Source organism: Brachycentrus maculatus, unplaced genomic scaffold (genome assembly GCF_059751285.1).
Source record: "Brachycentrus maculatus isolate JH-2025_06_01 unplaced genomic scaffold, ASM5975128v1 h1tg000474l, whole genome shotgun sequence".
Lineage (NCBI taxonomy): Eukaryota > Metazoa > Arthropoda > Insecta > Trichoptera > Brachycentridae > Brachycentrus > Brachycentrus maculatus.
The window spans coordinates 108,948-135,868 of NW_028281221.1; the positions used below are offsets into that span (position 1 = coordinate 108,948).

General features: G+C 31.8%; 2 protein-coding genes across 2 annotated transcripts in view; one reads left to right on the forward strand and one right to left on the reverse strand.

The window, feature by feature from the left end:
* LOC148302199 (uncharacterized) lies at positions 1-14,379 on the forward strand. Its single transcript, XM_088271995.1, has 10 exons — positions 1-115; positions 369-463; positions 1,016-1,189; positions 3,172-3,405; positions 3,482-4,570; positions 4,967-5,115; positions 5,877-6,091; positions 6,218-6,327; positions 7,160-7,269; positions 8,018-14,379. Exons 1-10 carry the CDS (start codon positions 76-78, stop codon positions 8,076-8,078), a joined length of 2,277 nt encoding a protein of 758 aa, XP_088128121.1. The 5' UTR covers positions 1-75; the 3' UTR covers positions 8,079-14,379.
* Positions 14,380-15,144: 765 nt separating this feature from the next.
* Positions 15,145-26,921, reverse strand: part of LOC148302200 (low choriolytic enzyme-like) — a 28,938-nt gene continuing 17,161 nt past the window's right edge. The window contains exon 4 of the mRNA XM_088271994.1: positions 15,145-15,885. Coding sequence (XP_088128120.1) covers positions 15,458-15,885 — 428 coding nt within the window. The 3' untranslated portion in view covers positions 15,145-15,457. The remainder of the gene's footprint in view (positions 15,886-26,921) is intronic.

Here is a 26,921-nt window from a genome sequence, read left to right on the forward strand (position 1 = left end):
CAATTTGTCGTTCTGTGATGTTGATTTGATATTTTGATCAGTTTTCCTTTTTTTAAAGTAACGGGAAAAGGAAAAATGTGGAAGTGTCATAAATGCGGAAAACCTGTTTATTTCGGTAATTCCTTAAATATTACTGGCCTTCGCTAAAGGGGTCTCAAATATACATAAATAACTTTGGTTTTTGTTAATTTTATTTACATTTTGTGATTCGCCTTCTGTAGGTATAATTTATTTTAACTGTACATTGTAAGTACAACTTGAAAGCAGTTTATTATTCGATCGCGTAATGTCTGGATATCATAAAGCATATACTGTTTGGTGTGTTTGTACGTTGTATGGTATTTTATACATTTGCTTTTATTTTTAAGCTGAGAGGAAACAGTCCCTTGGATACGATTGGCACCCCGAATGCTTGAGGTGTGAAGAATGTGGAAAACGATTAAATCCAGGACAACATGCAGAGGTGTGTTTTAAAATATCTGATGAAATAATTTGGGGTTATTAGTTTATGAATTATTGATATTTGTTTTACATATTTAACTTCAATCTAACTTTAATCTTAAAATTACAAAGCGATGTTTTGAATGTATGGATTTCCCACAAACCCTGCTAGAAGTGCCTGGCATAAATATAAAATATTTAGCACAAGCAATCTTTTGTTTCTCATCAACAATTTAATAATATATTTCTCCAGAATTTGGGTATCTGTTTGTAAAATTTGCATATCATTAAACCTGTCATAAAAATCTCTAGTATTAATTTAATAAACATTTTAAAGTGATTTCTCTGAATCCTGAAATAAAACTACCAATATTTGACGGTTACGGACGAAATTTTACGGTTTCAATCACCATTGGATAGATGTTCAATCAAGTTTTGATTTTTAATATTTTTTAAATTTGGAGAAGTCATAATGTTAGTGACTTCTGAAATCTATGTAAATGACTGACAAAGGTACTTGTGGAAAAAATATATATTTTACCTCCTTTGATATCCATGTTTCAATTAATTCCAGCACAAAGGGGTACCATATTGCCACGTGCCCTGTTACGGCGCCCTTTTCGGCCCTCAACTATTTGGCCACGGAACTCGTGTGGAGTCTCATAAGAGTTTTGGGCAAAAGGGAGCCCCGAAACCTTCAAGCAATGGTCCATCCCTATCCAGAACTCATTTAGAGTCCAAGCTAAAGGTTAGTACCATTTAGTTCAGAAATTCAACATGACAAGATGTTAACTAAACTGTTTTGCTTATACTAATTGTGTTTTTCTGGGTTATTTTGCTAATAATAAAATTCTAACCCTTATCCACACCCAATAGTGCATAGGGCACTGCATCATGTAGAAGCAGTGTTATCATGATTGTTAAATACACGAAGGAAAGGTGAGCCTTGCGCTTCAGGTACGGGTCCAGAGTAATATTGAATAAATATTATTGTGAAAAATCAATTATATTTATATGACCCCCCCTGGGATTCAAACCCGGGACCTCCAAAAAGCTAACTGAACGTGCTGACCATTATACTACGGAGGCGGACGTGTCTAATCTTTATAATAATAATTTATATAGTGCCATTTTCGTAAAATACTACCTCAAGGGCGCTTCACTGCGATTGAATTGGGGAAAAGAAGATGGTGGAAATGATTTAGCAAACAAATGTGTTCTTAGTTTATATTTTAAAGATCATAGGTGCATTATTAGCGTTTTAGCTTACGTTTTATACCATATTTCTTAGTTCATGATCCCCGGACTGTTGTAACTTTGATATATTTGCTTTTTTATTATACCTACTTCATATGTTACGTAACTCATAAAGGTATGGAATGCCTGAGTTTTGTGCTTACAGTACAATATTTCATTCATTATGTTACTGAATGTTTTATTTCTGGTATTAACTTAATGTCAAAAAGCATAAAATTCTGCCCATGTTTTCAAACTTGCAATTACAGTAGTTGTGAAATTTTAATTAAATTAGATATCGCTCACTCCTTTCAACAACATCAAATATCAAAAACCGTCAATTTTCAGTTGTGCATGTTTTCGGAATGCCCAGAAAATGTAATATATCCAAGTAAAAGCGGCATATTTTCAACTTAATATTTACCCGCTATAGGGCAGAAAGTGTTGTTTTTACATTTTGAAGAAAGGGTATTATTTAATTATTTTTTTAAATATACTAAATATTTTTCAAATGGAGTAAAACCATTCAGGTTTTACCTAAAAAGATCTGTTGCTCAGTAAAAAGTTCAATAAGTGGCTTGATATTTATTTTTAATACATTGTATTATATTTTTAAACTTTTAAAACAATATCCTGTGAAATCAAGTTTTTTGATGTATGACGTTGTTGAAAGGAGTGAGCGATATTTAAAATCATTATGATTATTAAAATTGCATGAAAAATTTATGTGAATCACTTCAGTTGCGTACAATTGAGTAGTAGATGACCAAACTTGTCATTATTGTGGTTTAGACTTTACATGTGGTTTTTTCAAGAAACTCGTATTTAGAAATAAATTGTTACAATCATATGAGTTAACTACATCCAGGTAATCCTTTAATTTATTATTAATAAATTGCCAAGTCATTTGAGTATGTATTCATTTTTTTAAATCATTGCGGGTATAAATACATAAGTGTTTATTGATGAAATGAAATACAACTTAAATAACACTTGATTGACGTTATGTCTTTTCTCACATATTTTGTAGTTATTTCAAGTTAAAGGTCATTTGTTTAGAATACTATTACTAAAGTGAAAGCATTTCCTATTGTCACCTTGCCAGATATTATTTTTAGCACTTCACGCAGAGAAGTTTTTTTAAAAATTTTAATTCACAACAAAATGTTATTTGGACAATTGTGCAGAATCTTGGGAAATTATTTGTTTATTTAATATGAATCCTGTTTTAAAAATTCTAAATCATATAAGTAAGTACATATGTCTAGTAAAACGTTTATATCTTTGTTTTTTCTTAATCAAAAGTCTAGAACACTGTTTTGGCAAAGTTTTGTTTTTTTTATTTTTTTTCGTATTTGTAAAATATGAATCAACATAAACACCATTTTATAAATATATTATAAATACAAGTTTCTTTATCAAAATATTGCAAATCTAGATTGTTTATATTTTAGCATTATTGATTATTAATGTTGAAATTCTTTGTTTGTTTAGGCATATAATCAGTATGTAGATGCGCGGAGCGGTGAAATTAGGTCCCGAGAAGTTAATGGTCGACTGGTGCTGGAAGGTGCTCTAAGAATCCACTGGGGAGTTAAAGGTGTCATCCACTTGAAGGAAAATGATGACCAAAGAACCGTCGTTACTATTCGTAAGAGGAATTCCTGTCGATATTCATTCAGTCGCGGGGGTGATGCCAGCCCAAGTGACAGTCTTAATGGGGATTTGGTAAATTGATTTTAAACTCAATCGTTTATTTTGCAGTTTAGGCAACAAAAAAAACTGATTTATTGCTTATTTCTAGGTTTCGCCTCAGCCGAACAATAATATCAGTACTAGTAGTGTTGATACAGGAATTTGTGTCGATCAAATGGAGAAACTCAGTGTTGGAGGACAATCCGGCTCCCGGTGTAGTGAAGACAGTGGCAACCAATCATCCGGGAGTGTTTCTATCACTCCGACTCCTCCTCAATCTCCCGCCGTTGCACCGCACAAAGCGTCCGCAACTCTTCCCAACAAACTAGACTACAAACAGATGGATTGGGACGAGTTAGATCAGCTCCTGCAAGTAGAAAGGAAGGTTGACGATACTGAAAAAATGTATCAAACTATGCCGGCTTGTCTGCCTTCCCAATCCAGTGTAGAGTCCTCGGATTCTATTTCAATCAGTCATTCCGGCAGCCATTCCGGTAGCCATTCCGAAATCTGTAATACTCTCAGTGGCAGTGCGCCCACTTCTCCTCAAGATCCCAAATCAGAGTCACATTGTCTAGAGTTACCCCTAGATACCATGGAAGCGACATTAAAGCCTGCAGTTCCTGATAAAGCCTCTCAGCCTCACTATGTGGAGTTCGATAATTCCTGCGATGATAGTACGCTTAAGCCTAATTCGGATGTTGATATCAAGAAGCTTTTAAATAGGAATAATCTTATGCCTCTGGACCAAGAGGCCATGTCCAGATCGCTTAATGAAGATACATTAAAAGCTAATTCTCCCATAGATCCTAAGAAGATAAATGATTCCCTCAAGTTGTATAGTGATATTATGGTGCGTAGTTATAATAGTAACGAGTGTTCGCATAACTTGGATAATTTTAGCATTAACTGTGAGAATAAATTAGAGGAAATGCTGGATGAAAATCACGCTTATTTCAATGACGACTATCCAAAAGGTACATTGAAGAGAGTAAAGAATTACGAAGAAAAAATATCTAAGGTAAAAGATAGTGCCAAAATACCGGATCAATTACCTAAGAATGATACAAGTGCCTATAATAGAGCTATTTCTATGGATAATAGTTGGATAGGAAGTTTAGATGAAAGTAATGATTCTAATTATGAGTTAAGTAGATCCGTATCCGGGCCAGAGCAGTTCAACCGTCAGAATAATGAGGTGAGTTCTACCAACATTACATTTTATGAATTAATTGTGTACCCAAATTTTATCATGTGGCCAACTTTGATGCCTAGTGTAGAACTAAACCACAGATAATACAAGTTTCATATTGATTTTTTTAAAATATTTTTACTGCAATATATAGGTATAGTTGCAATAGTAATTATACTCTATATTTTTGTTCATTTTTGTAGAAGTTTTGATCCTGGCTAGTAATGATTCCATTTGTGATGAGCAATTATTTTTTCAAAGCAATAAACTATCCACGCTTTTTCTGTGTTAGACACAAAATAGCTTCTTATCAATGTTAGGTGTACAAATAAAATGAGTATTACAGAAAATTGCTTTGTGATTTTCCATTCTCTAAGTGAAGTTTAATGTGTGTGATTACAGGACAGTGCCTCAGATAATGAATCCATCAACTATGCCCATCCAGTGGATGATCATATCATAATACCGGCCCAAGGCTCTGTAGTGGTACGGAGGGTTCACCATTCGCGACTTGGTTCCACCGCCATTAAGAGGAGGACAGGTAAAAGAAGGTAAGAAATGCGCTTCTTTACATCAACATACTCTATGTAAAGCGCTCCTAACTGTGAAGGTATGATTATCAGTAGTCACAAATGATTTTAGTAGTTCTTTTTTATAATCTTTAAAACTATACATTTTTTGTTGTTGTTTTTTTTAATGCATTCTTGTAAAGTTGTTGTTTTGCGTATTCTGTGTAACATGGCAATATGATTCAATGAGATTTTCTACTTAGTGGGAGGAGTGAATATTTCTATTGGATTATAAATAAAAATATTTTATCACTAATTTATTCGGCAGTCACTTTGTGGTAAAATCTATCCATTTTTAATTAATGTTTTACTCAGTAAATACCACTATTTCTTAAAATCTACTGTGACACGTATTTCGATGCGTTCCGCATCATTTTCAAACACCGTATTTCAAACATGGTGTTAGAAAATGATGCGGAATGATGTGTCACAGATTTTAAGAAATAGTGGTATTTACTAAATCAAACATTAATTTTAAAAAATATATATGTATTTTAATATTATTACTTACACCTAAGTTTTATTTTATTACAAACAAATGTATTCACCATAGCAACGCTGTACCCGAAAAACATTACAAGTATTTTCCTTTATTTGTAATATACAGCTGCCCTTGCAGATTTATCCGTATGGATAATTCAATTATGTTAAAAATGTGTCTATAAATATCACAAATCTTGAATTATCTAGCATTTCTATGAATTCTCGGAATCCTAGAGGCTATTACATATGTATTATTTTAGGCAAAGGGCAGCGGCACTTAGAAGGCGTTGTTCTATCAACGGTCATTTCTACAATCGAGACACATCCTTCTTTACCCCCCCCTATGGAAGCCAGATGTCAGTTTGGGTCACCTCACTTGTGTCCACTCAAGAAGTCATTAATTTGATGTTGGATAAATACAAGGTGGACTCCAACGCTCAGCGGTTTGCGTTGTATGTTGTCCGAGATAATGGTGGTAAGTTATTACCAATTTGTTACTTTTTACACTAGTATTGTATTGCAACAATTAAGCGAGTTGTTAATATTAATTCAGTGTCCATGACAGTATAAAATACAAGTGTTGTGATTTATGCATTTTCAGAACAGCGGTGTTTGAAGGATGATGAATATCCCCTTTTGGTAAGGGTTACTTTGGGACCACATGAAGATGTCTCTAGATTGTTCTTGATGGATGCTGATAAAACAGGAGAGGTTTGTATTGATTTTATCCTTAGATTTATTACTCGTGTTTGCAGAAATTCAGCTCGGAGTCTTGCATTCACTTGATTATCATGGTTTGATTTTGTTTGATTTGTTTCCGTGTAGTTGATCTTAACACTTTTCGGATGGGTGTTTTTTACGCCTGCAGACTGCTGGGATTTGATAATTATGTACATATAGTTAAGACCTTAACAAATAGATTGGTACATAATATTCCTATAAAATCACTAAATATGTAATTCCTTCTATTCTGACTTTGAAACGAAGCCGGCACAGAAGGTAAAAATACCCTTCCCGTCCTTAACCCTTACTGGTCTAATGTCCAATCTCATTCGACATCGATTTTTTCCTCTTAGGTCCCATGTCGGATGTTATTCGACATTTTTTTCATCATTAGTATTATTTATTTAAATTCCAAGCTTACATTTTTGTCACTCATATGTATTACAACAGTATGTGGAGCAGAGAACAAAAGATTTTTTCTAATTGGAATGTAACTGTCTTCCTAGATTTTTTTTTTCATTTTGGGGGATGGAAAGGGTTAAGCATCAATCGACTGAACGGGTAGAAATATCTTTCTCGTCCTTACTGTGTTAAAGAAACCCTAGAATTATTCTTATGTAGTGTGTGTTTGGTGTTATATTTAAATTGTATTTCTATTAAAAGCATATATTTCAGGTTCAGATTCAGCATGGTTTTCAAGTTAATTTTTTTCTTTCTTCCATACACATTTTATTTTCATCCAAAACACTTTTTTCAAATATCAAAATATGTACATACTTCTTAAGTATAATGTTCTTATAATTTGGTTTTAAAATTGTAGGTTTCTTCTGAGGTTGCGCAGTTTATTAACTTGTCCATGTCCGAGTGTCAAGCCATCCTTCATATGTATGGTATAGAGGAGGATCGGGAGACCTTGAGAATTAAGCACAGGTATTTATAATCCTCATCTTCACAGCCTATACTAACATAATTACTGGATTCCATTCCGGTGATCTTATAAAAAATCCTTTCATCAGTACCTTATATGCCATTTATCTGCCATCATCAACACAGTTTGACGAGAATCAATTTGGTACTAGAATAGAACAAGATTTGCCAGATGCTAGAATAGGTCCTTAATATAATAGGCCGTGTGATATGTTCCATAGTATTAAATGCTTTTTCTGTGGTGATAGGATGCAAAGATTTGGGTGCTGATTATAAATGTTTTAACATTAAAAATCTTTAAAAATAAGTAATTGGCAGTGCGATTCCTTTCGCGACTTAATAGCGTCAGTGTAATAAGATAATGTATGATGCATCAAGCCAAAAAATTAATCTATGGAAACAAATATTTACATTTAACATTATGTTCAAACTTTAAAAAGTAATTACTGAATCTACAACAAAATTTCATAACTCATAAAACATAAAATGTTTGCCATGCAAGTATAGGTATTAAATGTCAAAATATAATCATATATGTACTTAGTTAATCTGTGTTAATTATAAATATATGACTTTATACAAATTTAAAACTTCACATTTCTTAAATTTGTAACTTGTTTTTTTTTTAATTATTTATATTTTGCCATTGGGATCTCTTTTTACCATCAATTTTTAGGATGTCTTCTTTCATAATATGTAAAAATTAAAAGTACTTACGATTAGGTTCTAATATGATTTAATTTCCCTTTAGATATGCCGAATTAAGACAACGCATCAAACAACGCATGGAAGATTTAAAAGTACGCTTGTAGTGATTTTTTTCTGTTTATTCCTGTGGAATCCCATCATTATAATTTGGTAATTTGTCAAAAATTATTCATCAATCGATAAATTCATTACATTTATATTTATATTATATGTTAAGGAATACATATATCAATAGAAATAAAATTGCTGCATTGCATATAAATGCTTCAATATTGGGACAATGATCTCTCTTCTAATATTTTTGTGAATACTTTCTTAAAGATATTTTAGTGCTGGAAAGTATGATTTATGTTTTAATTCAAATATCGCTCACTCCTTTCAAGAACGTCATAAATAAAAAATCGTGAATTTTGAGTTGTGCATGTTTTCGGAATGCCCAGAAAATGTACTATATACATATGTACCAGCAAAAGCGGCATATTTTTTACCCGCTACAGGGCAGAAAATGTTGTTTTTGCATTTTGAAGAAAAGGTATTGTTTAATTATTTTTTTAAATATACTAAATATTTTGCAAATGTAGAAAAAACCTTCAGGTTTTACCTAAAAAGATCTGTTGCACAGTAAAAAGTTCAATAAGTCGCTTGATGTTTATTTTTAATACATTGTGATTTCTTTTTAAACTTTAAAAACGTTCTCCTGAAAAATCAAGTTTTTTGATTTATGACGTTCTTGAAAGGAGTGCGCAATATGTTGAATATTTTATTATTCTGTTTTTTCCCTCGTGAAACATTTATGGCAAATAAATAAAGCAGTGTTTTAAGCATAAAGAAAAATGTCGGGAATAATTTATCAACTCTTGGGGAAAATGCAGATAACATTTACAGTAAGAGCCCATAAATTTGAAATTGATGGGACCAAAATTTGATAATTTGATTTTGATTAAACAAGTTGAATTTTTTCATTCATTTTCCAAATACAAACTGATGTCCAACGATGCCAAAAAAAAATTTTTTTTTACTAAATAACAAAAAGACAAATAAAATTAACAATTATAATCAGTTGAAAAAAAGAAAAAAAATCATAACATTTTTCAAATTATGTATGTTTTTTTGAACTCGTAGTTCTTTTGGAATCTGAAGAAAATATTGATGGAATCAGTGTTCTGTAATTTTTTTAAAATTATGGCAACACTTGAGTTATTGTTGTTTGAATTCCCAAGCTTTTACTGTATATGTGTATTTGAAGAAAATAATCAGAAGATTGTATAAAACGAATATTTTTACTTAGTCTAAACGGCAATTTAAAAAAAAAAAACAAAAAAAGGTGTACTAATTTATCTTGAAATGCCATTTTACTTGTAATTAACTAGAGGTGGAATGTATGTATTCTCTTTATATTGGAGAAATTAATAAACTAAAAATTGAATCAGGATTTACAGGGATTTTGATGGATATTGAATTTGCATAGCTATTGCTGAATTCACCTACTTATATTTGTAGACGAGTTATTCACATGTTGCTTATCGAACACATAGACTGACTAATAATATTTCATACTACATATGTATTTGTAATGATCTTATAACATCTGATTTATTTAGGGTGATATACGTCTATCCCTATTTTTTGGAATACAATACAAAAAGGATATCTGAATTTATGTTGAATTCTCTAAACTGTTTCATTTCTATCAAGTTTCAAGTTCAAGTACTGGTGTGTGAAAATATAGACTGTAGAAAGTGCTAAAAGAGGCATTTATGATATTTTGTGTAAGGGCATCAATTGTAGATTCATGTATTTTACTTTTATTTTTTACATTTCATTTAATATGAAGTCCTACAAAATAAAAAAAACCGTGTTGATTGATACAAATGAGTTATGTTAATGCAATTTTCTTTTAAACTATTTCTTGATATTGATAGAGTTGGATGATGAAGTAATTTTAGTCTATTCTGTACTCTTTTCTTATATCCATAAAAAGTTGTCATTGGAAACTCACTCATTTGAAGCCAAATGACAGATCTGTGATCGACCCCTTGTTTGATTCAGTAGAAAAAATATTCCTCTACTGCTTTCTCAATTTTTGTAAATAATTTTTGTCACAGAGTTTTCACTCTAGTGACCAATTTTTTCCTCTTCAAAATTTATAATAATTGCAATGAGTTTTTAAAAAAAATATCCCTTTTGTACTTTTCCTTCCTTTTTAACTGTGAAAATGTTAAGGTAGAGACTGACCGGAGCATTTCGTCGTAACATAACGTCATAACATCGCTCGCGGCGAGCATCACCGAGCATCCGAAACTATGGATGGAGCGCTCGATTCGGTGTACTGACTGTCTGAATGCTCGCATCGTAACGTGTTACGTTACGACGAAATGCTCCGGTCAGTCTCCACCTTTAAATATTAGATTTCTTTCACATTTTTGCTCAAAATATTACACATACCTACTTCTACTATTCAAGCTTTACTCATATTCTAATTGTAGAACCACAGGGTTTCATCTTTTAATATCGAGGAAACAATAATTTTATATAGAAATAAAAATTATGTATGTTGTATTCATATTTCTATGTAATAGATGTATGTTTTGTATAAGCACATAGATTTAGGCTGTTTCATTATTTATTGTTGAATGTTTCAGGGTTACTTATTTTAACTCGCTCTATATTTTTGTTATGTCTCTAATGTCTTAGAGGGTAAACATACTCATAACAATGTTTTCGGTTTACTACTGATCAATGCTGAAATTAATATTTTCACATATAAAATGACAAAATTTCACCATTTTCCACCTGAGTAGAGGCGCATTTATATAAAATGACATATAGATGAAAAGTTATAGCAGGCAAAGTTGCTTATACAATGGAAGTCGGTTATAACGCGGGTTCGCAAGAGGCGTATCTGACCCGCGTTATAAATGAATTTAAAAAAAAACTACATATTTTGACGTTTTAAATTTTCTTTAATATTTTTAAAAATTTTCCTTTTTGAACAAACAATTATCCACTGTTGTATTTTTTCTGTGTCTTGATTTCGTCCTCTCCAATCCGGACTGTTCATAAGAAGGGTTTCTTGTTTAAATTTACAAGCGACTGTCCACAATACTCCATTAATTTTTGAAACGTTACATTCTTTATTTCGGATCATTTTCATTGAGTGTCCACCAAAATATTACTTGACAAAACTTTAACCTTTATTTCTTTTAAAGTCTATTTAAATTTACCTTCCAGTGCTTGTATGTATTTTTAAGCTGGGTGCCTTTATAGCCGGCTTCTACTGTACTTTTGTGCGGAGGAATGTTCGGCATTTCAACAAAAGCATATTTCAAAATACGGAAGAATAATTAATAAAGAATAATAATTTAAGTTTTTTTGTTGTTGTTATGGTGATAAACTTTTTAAATGCCCTTTTGAAAAATCACCCTCTTAGATATTAATGTACATATGTACTTTGTTAATAAATCAAATTACATAGACTTAGTTATACCTAAGTTTAAATCAGTTTTGAAAATTACTTACCATCAAAATTGAAGTTCACATGTATATTGACTCCTATCTCCTACATACTCTATTGCCCCACTCGATTCATTTTCTCATTTACAATTTTAAAATCGACTGGCGATATCCACTTTTGGGGTAGATTCTTTGAAATGTAACCATCACCGATAAATATTTGAAATAGAGCTAATGATTTTTTTTCTTTCACCAAATTTCTCATCTCATATAAACAAAAGAAATTTTGTATTTAATGCCCCATTTTATTTTACCTTTTAGTAATGTTTTATGATGTACACACATGTATTTTAAAGTAAGTGTGCTAGCAGGTCGCAATAAAGTGACTATGATTACTACCCTGCATTAATTAAACTTTTAAATGATTAGTATGTATTTCAATTTAATAATATGGTGCCTAATTTTACTGCCTTAAATGTGTACATATTAATTAATTTTTATATATTCCCTCTTTCACATACATATTCCTCTAGTAATATTTCCATAAAAAAAAAGAACTAGCACTGATTGAACTGTAAAATAATTAAATATATGACAAAAGCTTTTATTGGAATTTAAATTTTGCTAACTTAAACTTATGAGCACCACCATAGCTTTGTGAGGCACAGAATCTCTAAAGGGTGTGATAATATAGGTAAATACAGTAATATAAAATAAATTAGCATTTTTTTTAAAGTCAGTTTTTCATATTTGCCCTCTGAAATTATAAAAGTGCTCGTAATAATTTTCTGCAGTCTTTAATGTTTGGTTAAATCTCGTTACTCCGCAATAGGGTCTTTCCACTTTTTTTTCAAATAAAAAAATGATGAAAATTAGTATATATTTTTTTTTAACAATTTTAAATGAATTTCCTAAATGCATCTAAAATGTGGATATTTAAAATTATCTACAAAACATCATTTTTGCTTGCTATGTAAACTCCATACTTTATATGTATTACTACATACACATCTAGTTTTGTGGGAGGACTATCTTATGAGTCTCAATAAAGAACAGAAAATAGACATTTCTTTTCGAAGTAGGCACTTATGTAAATTTTCATTGAAAATTTCATTAAATAACCAGGTAAGAGGGATGCATGTGCTTTGGTTCTTCTTCACATGAGATACAGAGTGAAGATCTGCTTATTTTCGTTTGTTTTATTATCAAACTGAATTTAGAATTTATAATATATAAGTCCACTTAACACTATGAACGTGGAATAATTGTATTTCTGCTATAATTGTCTACTAAGATGAGGTGTTAAACTATTTTGTGCATTTATATCAATTCTTCCATGACAGAATTATGTAATAAAATCATCTCTCCGTCGATAATTTAACCCCTATCAAAATATAATAACCATCTCTCAGATATGTAATATATTTTTTATAAGTTATCCTAAGTTATAACCCCATTATTTTTTAGTTTGTAATATGTCATCGATGCGCTTACAATATGACCATGTGGTGTATATAATTATATTTTTCATGGTGCCATTTAGCGTGTGCATTGACAAAATGAATATTTTATTTTTATCTTATTAGTATGTGATTCATGTAAGTGTATTAATTTTGTAAAACTTGAGTTGCTTTTTATAAAGAGTTAATTTTAAAGATGGTTGCAAACATCCGATTCTATACTGTACTGACGTTCTGGCTGCTTCTCGCACAGAATATTCAGTCAGGCTAGACTATGGCTACATAATTCGCCTTGGCGACTTTAGATACTGGTATACATATTGTTATTTCTTTCTTTGATGAGACATACCGAAGGCCAATCAGGTGAATTCCTTAAAAACTGATAATTAAAATCAGACTGTTTAGGATAGAGTAAATTCTATGGTTTATTATTATTTATTCTATCAGACACTGGATTATTCACCCTACGGTTGATATATCAATGTTATAGTTGTCTCAACTTGAGATGAAACATCTATCGTTTTTTTTATATAAAAGATGGAAGAAGGAAGATGGAGTATCCCAGGGCTTACGACTTAGCAATTATTTGACCGGCTTAATTGATCACTTTATGCACTCGTGTAAGGTTATGCAATATGGATGTCCAATAATAGGCAGAATATTGAACGTTACAAAGTTAAAGTGAACACAAAAGCCAGCAAAATGCCAAGTCGTGGTCCCTGGGGTGCCCAGACTTTCATCTTTGTTCAAAAAAATTAACATTTCATATTGAATTATGAGGTTTTCAGGCTGTTCTAAATGAGATTTTAGATGCCGGAACTGGCATTCTAGATGTTTACAACTACCTTTTTAAAGCAATCCAATTGTTAGTTATTATCAACATTCTTAAAGATATTCTTTTGATTATGTAAATACTCTTTACGTCTTTATTTGATCAACATTGTTTCATGATTTGTTTTGTATCTTGTTTTCCCAATTATACACTTAATTTATGTTATATTTGTGATTATTGCATTTTTAATATATCAGATTGTATGTGCTTCTTTTATTGTATGTGATCCATTCCTGAGAGTGTTTAAGAATTTTTAATCGGACCAAAATGGAATGAGTATCTAAAATTATATTATTTGTTATTGGTTTATATGTTTGTGTATTTATTTGTTCTAGTTCTTTTTATCTCGCTATATTGTCGCATCGATTCAACTTTATTAACATTACGCTGTTCATGAACAATGAAATGAAATAAATAATTTATTCCATGTCACTTTCTTTCATATGTGTAGACCAACCTCGCATTTTTTACCAATTTAAAATGTTTTCTTTGAGATAAAATTTGAGAAATAATTTGACTAAATGAACAAATGTTTTTCTGATGTATTTGTACAATTCATTTATTTTGGTAACATTCATTGCATATAAAATTACAACTGTAATAATATAGTAATCACTGCGTAAACTTTTGTAATAAAATTACATTTGTATAATATGTAAATTTACTATGTTTTTATTTCTTTATTTCCTCTTCCCCAATATTTAAATTATGATTTTTTAAGAGATAAGAAGGTAAGTAAAAATAAAGTCAGGTTATGGTCCCGTGGTTAGTGTCAAGGACTTTGAGTCAGAGCTTCTGGGTGCGAACTCACTCTACCACAGTTTGATATCTATTATTAATAATAAACTGCTTAGGCTCACGAAAATAGTATGATATTGAAATATTTGTGTATGTACATACCAAAATGAAAACACAATTCGCTCACTCCTTTCAAGAACGTCATAAATCAAAAAACGTGATTTTTCAGGAGAATGTTTTTAAGGTTTAAAAATAGAATACAATTTATTAAAAATAAATATCAAGCCACTTATTGAACTTTTTACTGTGCAACAGATCTTTTAAGGTTAAGCCGGAAGGTTTTTTCTCCATTTGAAAAATAACAAGTTTCTTTAAAAAAAAATTAAACAATGCCTTTTCTTCAAAATGCAAAAACAACACTTTCTGCCCTATAGTGGGTAAATGTCAAGTTGAAAATATGCCTCTTTTGCTGGGATAAAGTACATTTTTTGGGCATTTCGAAAACATGTATAACTGAAAATTCACAATTTTTGATTTATGACGTTCTTGAAAGGAGTGAGCGAATTATCTCTTTTTTTATTTGAAAAAAAGTGTTTAATCTGCATTCAATATTTTACTTGATATATCGTCTAAGATGAAGAGGTTATTGACATAGGAATATTGATGTCTGGGCATTACTACCTGAATATAAATACAACTTCTAAATTTAAGTAATGTGGTTGTCAATCATGTGTAGAATGGTGAAATTTACGCGGTGTATGTAGTGATCACTCAAACCGTCCAAAGACTGGTTGTGATTCCTATATCTCTTCATATTCTTAATGCACTTTCTCATACACAGTCATCTATGCTGAATTATTAATGATAAAAAAATCTTAATAAATATTTTTTTATAAAGTTTTAATAAAAGAAGCGTTTCTGTTATTTGTTTGAAATATTTAATAAAATGTTATTGTTAACTTAGAATAATTATTAATATGTTTGATATAATAGCTGATATTCAATTTACTATACCCACTCGAGATCCATTTTTACTTCCCAATATAAAACTAAGAAGCTTGAACTGATTTTCTTCAAATTCCAGAGGCTCCGGTTCAGGTAACTTGTTGAAATATATCGGATCCTCATTTAGAACTGTTTCTCTGTAAGCGTCCCAGTGTATGGCTCCGGGAATATCATTCCCCATACTGTACACTCTCTTGTCACACCTATACAGCCGATTCAACTTGGCAATGTCTGACACGGACACCCTGATCCTCTGGCCCATCAGCACCTTGATGAACGGGTTTCTCGGGAGGATGGTGGGTCTTCTCTTCTTATCTCTGGAGAATGAGTTGTTCCGGTAATGCATCACGCTGTCGAAATCATACGGTATCCCCATTGTTGTAGATTCATTGGACACTCTGACTCTGAAGTTTTTCTCACGACCTGCAAAAGATGCGTAACTATGAAATAGTTTTAATAAAAGGAAAATATCTACAATGCATATATTACACTATTTTGGAATAACACAATGGAAAAAATGAGAAGATTGATTTTACAATGCAAATTAGTAATTTGGAATTTTATTACCTCCCTCGCATGTACTTACTACTTGGTACTCTGCGCAGAGAGCTAAGCAGAAGGGGAGTAGGTGAATAGTTTTCGATTCCTTTATAGTATTTTTGGAATGGAATTAAGGTGCAATAAGCATTTTTTTTTTCAATATGCTGAATGGATTTTTGTAAAGGAGTATGGATATCCACCATATTTTTATTTACGTACAGCATATACATAAATATGGTAATCCAACCATCTCTTTTTTTAAAGTATCTTGTATTATTTATTACAAGATACTTAATAATAATAATTTTTTTAAAGTATCTATTTTTTACAAAAACGTGATTATTGAATATTTGATATCTCACTAACTTAAGTTGTTTTTTTGTTTTTTTTTTTTATTGAAGATTTTATTTATAGTAAAATTAATTTTTTTAATTTGTTCAGGAATTGTACAGCTTTGCATTTAAAAAAAGTATATAATAAAAAATAGTTACATTTATAAAAAATGAAGCCAATTACACAATTCCACAATTTTGCCGTGAAATAATCCCAAAGCGATTTTATACTTGGAAGTATAATATATTGACTTATTAAAAATGACTAAGTGCATTGAGGTTTATTTTCTTGCCAAGCAAAAGTGACTCAAATGGCCCTTCTGAACATATTACGTTATGTTAGTTGGTCACTTTCTCCTGAACGACTACGATATATTTCTTTTTTGTGCTAATAACGTAAAGGTTTACATTGAAAAGAAATAAAAGTAATTTTTGTATTTTTTATTAGTATTATAAAAAATTATCGCCGCCTCTATAGTGTAGTGGTTTGCGTATTTGGCATTCCGTGCTTTAGGTCTCGAGTTCAGTTCTCAGGAGGGTTTAAATTAAATAATTAATCAATTAAGTTTTTGTATCGCTTTATACCTGAAGTACAGGACTGACGCCTTGCCTTCAGATTATAAAATCATCATGAAAAAAAAACACGCCGATTCAGTGCCGTGCCTTGTGCACCATTGGGTGCGGATAAAGGTATGTATAAATGTATTTATCGCGCACTCCTTTCAAGAACGTCATAAATCAAAATGATTTTGAACTTGATTTTTCAGGAGAACGTTTTTAAAGTTGAAAAATATAATACAATGCAATATAATAATAATAAAATAAATATACCTGGCGCCATTGGTACCTACTACACTAGCCTTTCAGACTGTACTTTGCCTGGCAATCTGATGAACCAGAGTTCAGGTTCAGTCGTAATCGTTCCATTTCCAGTAGGTTCTAAGTGCTATACTATCTCCATAATGAACATAAACCGCAGATTAAGGCTCGAACCTCGGCTCGCATCCAATTGGCCGCTGTGTTACTGGAAGTACCCGCTTTCGGAGCTGACCCGTCGACCTTTCTAGCTCGTAATCAAGATCCTGTAGTCATTTTTCACCCAGAGGTCCAGGTGGTAATGGAATAATCGTAATTATGCGAGGGAAGCGAACAAATGTGAGATTGTAACCATATAGAATGGGAGCTGACCGTATTGCTAACTGCAAACAATGGTGTTGAGACATTATTACATACTCGTATATTGAAAATGTGACCTTTACATGATTATATATTTATGTAAAAGCATGTAGACGATAATTGGTTTTCATGGGCGCCGTGGCATAGTTGGGTGGACGCTCGACAGCGAAACTGGCCTCGCGGGTTCGATTCCCGCCAATTGCAATATAAATTCAAGAAAGATTTCAAATTGGTCTGGGTGCTTTTGATGTATTTTTCACATTTAACTTCCCTATCCTTACTATCCTATCTGCAGACAAGCCTTTGCGGGTTACTCCTTTATAATATATATTTTTATTTTTACAAATTGTAATTTTTACAAAATGTTGGTAATGTAAGTATGTAATCGGTCACCGAGATTTTAGTCTGCCGGTTTCGAGACGCATCCGTATGAAAAAAATCCTTTCTATGCATATGTATGTATATGACAAATGTCCGTCTTCAAAGTATAGTGGTTCCCGTATTTGTCTACCGCGCCAAAGGTCCCGTGTTCGATAGCCAGATTGATCAAAATAAAAAATAAAGTTTTTTTTAAAATCTCAAATGTTTTTTCCTTGGACTGCAGCCCGGAGCGTAAGACTGGTCACCTTGTCTTTATATGGTTTATGATCAACATACCATTTGATTCAGTGCTCTTTGCACCATTGGGTGCGTATGGGATCAGAATTAAGAAGATTATATTAATATAAATTACTAATGAGTACCTATCTATTTACATGTGTGTGCAAAAATAAATGACAATGAAAAAAAAAATTGTCAAGCTTGAAAAAAAAGCCTTATTTAAATTTATTTACTTTTACAGTAACCTAAGTTCTGGCCATCATATTTATTTTTTAGTAAAAAAAAAAGAGAAAAACATTATTATTTGAATAATAACTATTTATTATAATATAAGTACTTTTGAAAAGAAAGACAATATTTTGAATATTATTGAATAGAATTGTTTTTCGGAAAATATATTTAGATTCGAAGATGAAAAATAAACAAATAATTATGAATCTATTTTGTAGGTAAGTACAGTAAAATTTTATCAATTTACATGTTATTAAAATCTTTCTCATTTCTTAATTACTAATTTGTTACGATAATTTATATTTGTACGCTAGGTACTGTTTAAATATCCTCTTTTAAAGACAATTATGGTAAATTACATCGGACAACTGATACCATATGGTCTACCAATGAAATTGTATTTACTACTTACAAAATAATGAATGTGCAAAAGGAGATGCATGAATGTTGAAGAAGGGAATAAATGTTTGCAAAAACAGAGTGATGTGGCGATATATTCTCTCTGCCTACCCCTGCAAGGAAGCGGTATGATGTTTAGTTAGTAAGTACGTAAGTAGGTAAGTTAGGCTTTTACTTACAAAATATTGTACAAAATGTAATATTTTTTATTAGTAAATAGTTTCTAGTACCAAATGCATTAAATATTTTTAAAGTTCTAACAAGATTCTAAAATGAAACCAATTAATTAAAAAAATATTATTTTATATAAAAGTATCAATGCGTTATCAACTAACTTACATTTAATAGTTTCAAACTTCGTGATATTGAACGAACACACACGTGATAACCGAAAACGAATACATACGAAACACTAACGTGAAATTTATACAATATTATAATATGTTGATAATGTATTCGTCCAATAGGTGTCGCTCAACGCGGTACGGCGAGCGGTTTATATAAATATAAAGTCCGTTACATTTTGCTCCAGGTACTTCTGTTCTCCGGATCACGAGACTCTGCGACAATGAAGCAATCGTCCGAATAAATACGCTGAAAATAATATTATGACGATGGCATTCGCTAGCGGCGGCACGTATTCGTGATTGACTTCGGCATCACGAAGCGCCTTTAACTTGACTCGTTACCCTGATTCATTATGTTCTCCTGGTGCCCGCGGCCGAGTGCGCCGACTCGGCTATTTGGACGAGCTCGGGATTTTTACGAAGACGCGTTTCGCGTGCAGTGTTTATTATTCGCTTTGCCCGCCGCACACTCATGCTACCCGCGGACAAGGAGGAAATTCATTTCAATGCGTGCCAAGCGAAACTGTGTCAAATGAACACAGACTTACACAATTTGACCCAATGAATAAAACTTGCATCTGGAAAATGCTAGCTAGCTGCGTGGAAAATAAGTTACTCGAATTCCAATTATACTCGTTCGTACTAGCAAAATCAGCTTGAATCATAAACTTCCATAGGAAAATGACACACCTATCTCTCTCTATCTTTCTCTGTTTTATTCTTAAGTATTGAAAATATAATATAAAGTTTGCGTATTTATTTAAAATATTTCACACCCGAAGCACTACTCTGACGACACGCTTTACTCCACTTCTCATTTTATTAGAAAACTAGAAGATATTTTCTGCCAGCTGCAGTGGGTACAGTACCGAATAGGTACATATTGTATAATGGACACTTATATGCTTCGAGGCAACAAAGGACTCTGATTCTGCAAGACCCATAATAATCCAACATGGACTGTTTAACATCACGGTACGGTTTAGTTAAAATCACGGTATAGAAAATCTGAATCATTGCAAAATAAATTGCCCTTTTGCGATAAACATTGCAGTGTTTTGTTTACACGGGTTGCTTGTTTTCTTAACTTCTGGATATTTGAATCCTTTGGCTGGCTGTCGTGACCGCCAAAGCTATCCAGCGTCTAGTGACATTGTTCAATCTCTCAGTGACGCTTCTGGGGGATTCAAATCGGAGTTATTTGTGGGAAACGACGTGCCAGCAGCATCCAATGCATTGTTTCATTATCTATACGTTAGTTGGAGTCTGTCCTATACTTTGAGATTTAGTTTAAAGACGAGAGACCTAAGGAAAAATCCCGGTCACCTTCAAAATAAATCAATTTTACGACCTTTGAAAGACAATATAGTTGTAAAAATACATAAATTTGAAAATGCGTGCTAGGCTAGTTTAAAATAAACATTTTATGTCTTGGGATTAACGACTTAATTTTAACATAAAATTCTTTTAAATGCAACATGATGAACTTACTGTTTTTTTGTACTCGTATCTTGCTTCAATGTTTTGAGAGAATAAAATACCTTTGTTGTTGAATATGAAAAAAACCGAAAATAAATTTAATATTTGAATTATCACACTATTTTTACAATTTAACAGTCGTAATTTTAAAATTTAATAACATTTTATAAATAAAATAAAGATATCTGGATTTCCATTGTTCGATTCAATGGAAAAACAAATGTACCAAAACAATTCATGAAATATCGTTCACGTAAGTACGGATATAAATTGTCATTGTAAATCTGGGAATAACATAACGAAAAGCTACTGCGTTTGCTATCGATTTATGACATTGAGTTTGAGACTCAGTAATTTACTAGAGAAAATGATGATTTTAACTTAATGAGGGTAAGGATACAGGAGGTAAGGACCGCCTTATATCATTTTTAAATGGTCTTTTCATTACAAGATCAATTTTTACAGCACACAGAATAATGTCATAATGAAAAATCATCTATTTAGTAAAATAATAACACAAAAATTAACATCTTAAATTTTTGCCGAAGATAAATAGTTTTGGTGTTATAATAATAGTACAAAGCATCATACATACTCGTATGATGTTTATATGTAGAGTTATAAAAAAAATTGTTACGGTTTAAATTAGAACCATGTTGAATGAAAAATTTATTGGCCAATATAACAGTGTTACGCTGTTGGGATAAGTACTTATGTATATGTACGAGTATATACTGTTACTCGAGAGATATTTGAATTCGGATAACGTAAACCGTAAACAGAGGTGATTCTCTATCATTTGCTAATTAGCCATTTCGTCCCCTTTTAACCTCAACACTGCTTCCAAGTTGTAGCTGAGAGGTCATTCAACGGAGGCGCATAGCTCTACGTCTACTCCTATTTCCAACACTAAACACGCACCCGATATTATGCTGATCAGCTCCATTGCACCATGAAGCATATCTATCGCATCTCGGTATCTCCACGATCACAATTGTGTGGCAAATAGCCCTGGGAGACCTCCTATCCGTTGCGCTGACCCTAGGGTCAATTATTAAAATTATAAGACATTCATGCATCACTGTTCGTGGACAAGCTCGTGCACGGGCCGAGTCGTTTTTCATCCACCAACATTACGACAAACTAATGCAGGACGAAGCGAGATGCATTTTAAGACTGAAGGTGAATGCTGTACCTACATTTAGTATATCACACAGTTATCTACCTTCAAATGGTTTATATCTACTTTAATTCAATATTCGAGTAACGTTTATGCTATTATTCATTGTTCTATTATGTTAATTAATGTACTTAATATTGGCATTTAGCATCAGATAGAAGATAGACGATGTCACGATCCAGGATTTTTATCGAATATTCTACGGTACAGCCGAATAAAAGGACGACCTATTTTTATTTTAAATAACATAATGACATACAGAGTTATTCGTGAAGTTTTTCTCACGCTTCGTATAGATAATAGATACCAAAAGAATACGGTTGACATTTTTATTTCAAAACGTATTTATACCAGTGAGAAAGATATTTTAAAAAGAAGATACTCCGAATTTTAAATTTAAGAGTAAATAAACTCCCAATTACTTCCCAGGTGGCATTGAAACAATGTATGAATACTGACCTTTTCCGGAAAGGCACAAAGTGTGTATTATGTATTGGTGATTTCTCACACGGTTCTATAAGTCTGCACCCGTCCCAGCGCAGCCGTAGTAGAATAACGCAGGCGTGTTACTGTTAATAAATTCCAAGTTCTTCGAGAATAATAGCCGACTGTTTGGTGAACAAACTGATGCATGTCTTCAAACTCTACATTTAACTGTCGGGATATATCGTGAGTTCAAAGCTTCGCTCTTGTTAGCGGAAGTGTCCTAGAGTCTATAGTATAGCCAGCGTAAGTAATGTTGAAGTCTGAAGTGTAAATTGTTCTAGCGGTACCTAGAGCATGTGTTGTGAAGTCCAATTCGAAATAATAATATGTAACAAGTCAGATTCCAGAGAAGAGAACAAACCACGGTGTGGTGGCTATGCTACCATGGCGATAAATTCATAGTAACTTTTATCATACGCACACGGTCGAGACAAAGGTGGAAGGGTTGTTTATATCCTTCTCATGTAATACTTTAAGTCCGAGTCAATAAGTCATTTTGACATAGACCATAAGTTTGTCTTTCCTGGGAAATAATAAAGACGAGTGTCAATTCATATATTTTTTCCAAAGAAAGTCTCTCGGAAATATCATAATCGACTCAACTTATTTATTTGTTCTTCTTCTTCAGTCGCATCCAGCCCATCATTGAAAATTGCCAGTTTAATCCACTTTTATTTTGACCTGCAAAGCGGGTTTGATTTCAGTCTAGATTTATACGACCTGCCTTGGGTCTGCATTTAAGATCTGGTCATAATCATAATATAAAAATTTCCCGATTTAATTGTGATAAATTATTGTACGTGACTAATTAAAAAGATTAAAGCTGTTGCTTGACAATCTCCAATACAAAAAACATAATATGGAAAAATTGAACTGCATTGCTCTACCCTTTTCCCCAACAAAATGTGTCTTTAAAAGCACTGCAATAAATGTGTATGAATCTCTTATCCGTGGATTTACCTTGTATTTATGAGCAGGGTGAAAAAAAGGGAAAAAATAATAATGGAAAACGCAAAAATGTATGTTATTGTTTTAAATGACTTTATTATTATGTTATTGTTTTAAATGACTGATGTATGCTATTGTTTTAAATGACTTAAATATTTTATATTCATGTCATTTTAGAAATGAACTTCTAGGTCTTTGGTATGCGGAATTTTTATGATTTGCATATAGGTGGGTATATTACATACTGAATGGCAGCATCAGATTAAGATGAATTTCCGTGAGGGCGATGGAGTTACCTGGTCATGACTCATTCTAATTTCTATTTCATCCTTACGTAGGATATAGTGGGCAATCTTGCCAATACACAAACTACTGGCAACATGTAATGTAATGTATACTTTGTAAGCATGATATGATAATCTAAGTGGTTAATGGAGTGTGATTGGATTTGTTCGGTGGGAAGTCTAGGAATTAGGATAATACATCCTTGGTATTGCCAATCATAAGAAACATGTTAATAAAAAGTAATAGTGTTTCAGCTCATCAAAATTGGATTCTTGATGAAATATTTCTCATTGAACAGTGTATTTATTTAATCACTTTACATATCATATTTTCTTTCATATAAATACCATTTACAATGATTAAAGAAAACACTTGTTTTTTACCACTTGAGTTTTATTATAGACTACATGTTTCAGAAGTTAAATTTCCATCATTCATGTCTGTATAATAACTAAAATATAAAATACAAAATTGTTCTATAAATAAGGAGAGGGGAAGGTAAGAAGAAGGGGTTAGTCAAGGGGCGGAGTTTGAAAACAAAGGAAAAATGGAAAGCAAAGGTGAAGAATTTTGAAACAATATATTATTTAATAAATTATTATTAGAATTTAGGTTTTTTTGGATTTCTAAATTTTCATTTTCAATCATTGTAACATGTCTTACTACAAAGTTAATGCCGAAACAATAAATAAAATAAATACCATTTTATTAACATATTGTGTTAAAAATGTTACTAATTTTGGGATAACATTTTTTTTAAATATTTAAAATACGTTTACTTCGATCAGTTTTACAATCATCTATTTTGTGCGCTATTGGGATTTGTAAGTGGTCTTATAACCAGAATGCATGATAATCATGATTTATTGTGTACGTATGCATAAATCACATTACCTCCTTTTTATAGGATTTACCATTAGCAACCGGTCTATTAGGTATTAGGTACTGCACTTAACATAAATTCTGCACTTACATATTTTAATCGTAGTATAAGGTGCTAACGTATGCCATAATGTTATTAATATTAAAATTATGTATAAGATATGTCCGCCTCCGTAGTGTAATGGTCAGCACGCTCGGCTACCGTTCTGGAGGTCCCGGGTTCGATTCCCAAGGAGGGTAAAATAAATATAAGTGATTTTTTCACTGTCATATTTATTTAATACTACCCTGGACTGGTACCTGAAGCGGAGGGCTGATCACCTTTCCTTCATGTGTAAACGATCAAGATAACACTGCGTTTATATGACGCAGTGCCCTATGCACCATTGGGGTGCGGATAAGGGTTTTATTATTATTATAAGATAAGGAAATTTTTGTACCTATGTAACTATGTAATTTTTTGCCGTATTATTATACGTATAGGATTTAAACAGAAGAAAGACAAGAACGTTATGTAATATTTATTGATTGTGCATTAACTATGAGGAAAAACATGGTGATTTAAATATTTTTTTAAATGAAACACTCGTATAAAATGACTTATTTATTTATGTAAACACGACTACTTTCGTCAGTTCTTATTTTCAACTGCTTATGAAAACATCTCTAGTTCTTAAAACTAATTGTGTTTACATTAATAAGCTCAAAAGTAGTCTTAATATGTAAGTGTTTTGTTATATTGAAACTTTTTGAGAATAGGTATATCCCATAAATTCATTCACAGTAAAAAAGCTATATTATTAATTATTTATTTAAGTTTTTATTAAATTGATGAGAAATAATTACGTACATAAAATTATATAAATTTTACTGGTATAATCGGTTGATAAGTATGGATGTAAAAGTAGGTTTCAATTTCATGAAATTTTAAGGCGTTCATATTCTAATGAAAAGTTATCAGGAGAACATAACAAAGTATTCGGTAGCTGTATGAATTGCTCTCTGTAAATTGAGTAGTGACGCATGACGTAGTGATAACATACGAGTATGACGTCAAGGAGTAGAAATGTGTATACTTACACCATGATAAAAACCTTATCACGATATATGTATGTATTGTAGTTCTACCACTAGTTTAGATATTTGTATTGTAGTAGGTATTATTCTTGTGAATGAAAGATAACATTCACAATTAATCTATATACATGTATTTGTATACATTAGTATGACAACGATTTTCATATACTCTTCTCGTTCTAATAACACGTTTGTAGACTGTATTCAGTAAGATATTTTCTTCTCTTTCACATAAAAGGTCTTTCTAGAATTAATAGAGTATGTCCGCTGGAATCACGTAAGGAAATGCTTCAAATAAGCTGCACATTGTCATTACATACACCATACATGGTATTCTACCATATGCTCGAGGGGTCAATTTGGTATGGAACTGCATCTTTCTATTTTGAACGATTTATGTATTATGATAATTTTTTGAAGGTTTCAATGCATTCGGAATACGCAGTGTTTTATACGCACGTTATGCCATAAGGAATTGCTGTAACGTATGCCTTTCATTTTATAATGATTTATGTCAAATAGTGGGTATTTTATTTTGTAACGCTAGAAACAAAATATCATAAAAATAAAAAACAAAAATATAGTAGACACTTTAAATGTAACTTTAAAAAAATACATGGAAGTTCGATGATAGTAATAATCACGTCTTATAGAGGTATTGAAAAGGGTATTGAACAACTCGCTTTAGGCTTTATTGCTTTATTCTATAACTTAGACGTGATGTCACGTTCAAGGCAGCTAACAAAATTCAACGATACACCACAACAGGGCGGCAAATATTATAATATCATTTCATTGTTAATATTATTTATTGTGACGTTTCCAGAGAGCGACTTAGGCTGGATATCCCTATCGAGGTGAAAACAAACGAGACGTAGGCTGAAACGCTAACTTTGTCATATAAATTATATTTCGCATTCAGTTTCCTTTGTCGAGACGAAGGGGGCATAGAGTATCACAATAATATAAGTGACACGATATGATTTGCATCTCTCCGACAGAAAGTATGTCTGTACGAATGGAACGCGGACGGCTTCAAAACGAAACCTTCGCTGCACAGAAAACATTTGCATTAGCGACCGTTGTCATTGATTTATAGCTACTTGCCCAATCAGCGTCGAATTTAAACCAAAGTAGAGATTATTCTCTGAAGATTATTATCTTATTTATATACCCACTATGGTATTTTGTAAGAATATATTCGTCTTTTAACAATATCTAGGCAATCTCCTGTATATGTTCATATATATACTAGATTTTAATACGAAAATGGATTTTCAGTGCATTCGTGTAACGAAGGTATTTTTTTTCCTTTATGAACAACCGTAGCCAATTCGTACATAATTATTGTACATTACATGTTTCATACTCATATCATAATGAAATAATACAAAATAAAGAATAAATTTAGTTTGAACTATTTTAAAATTATAAAAACTTCTTCTAAACCTTATCCGCACTCAATGGTGCATAGGGCACTGCATCGTATAGAAGCAG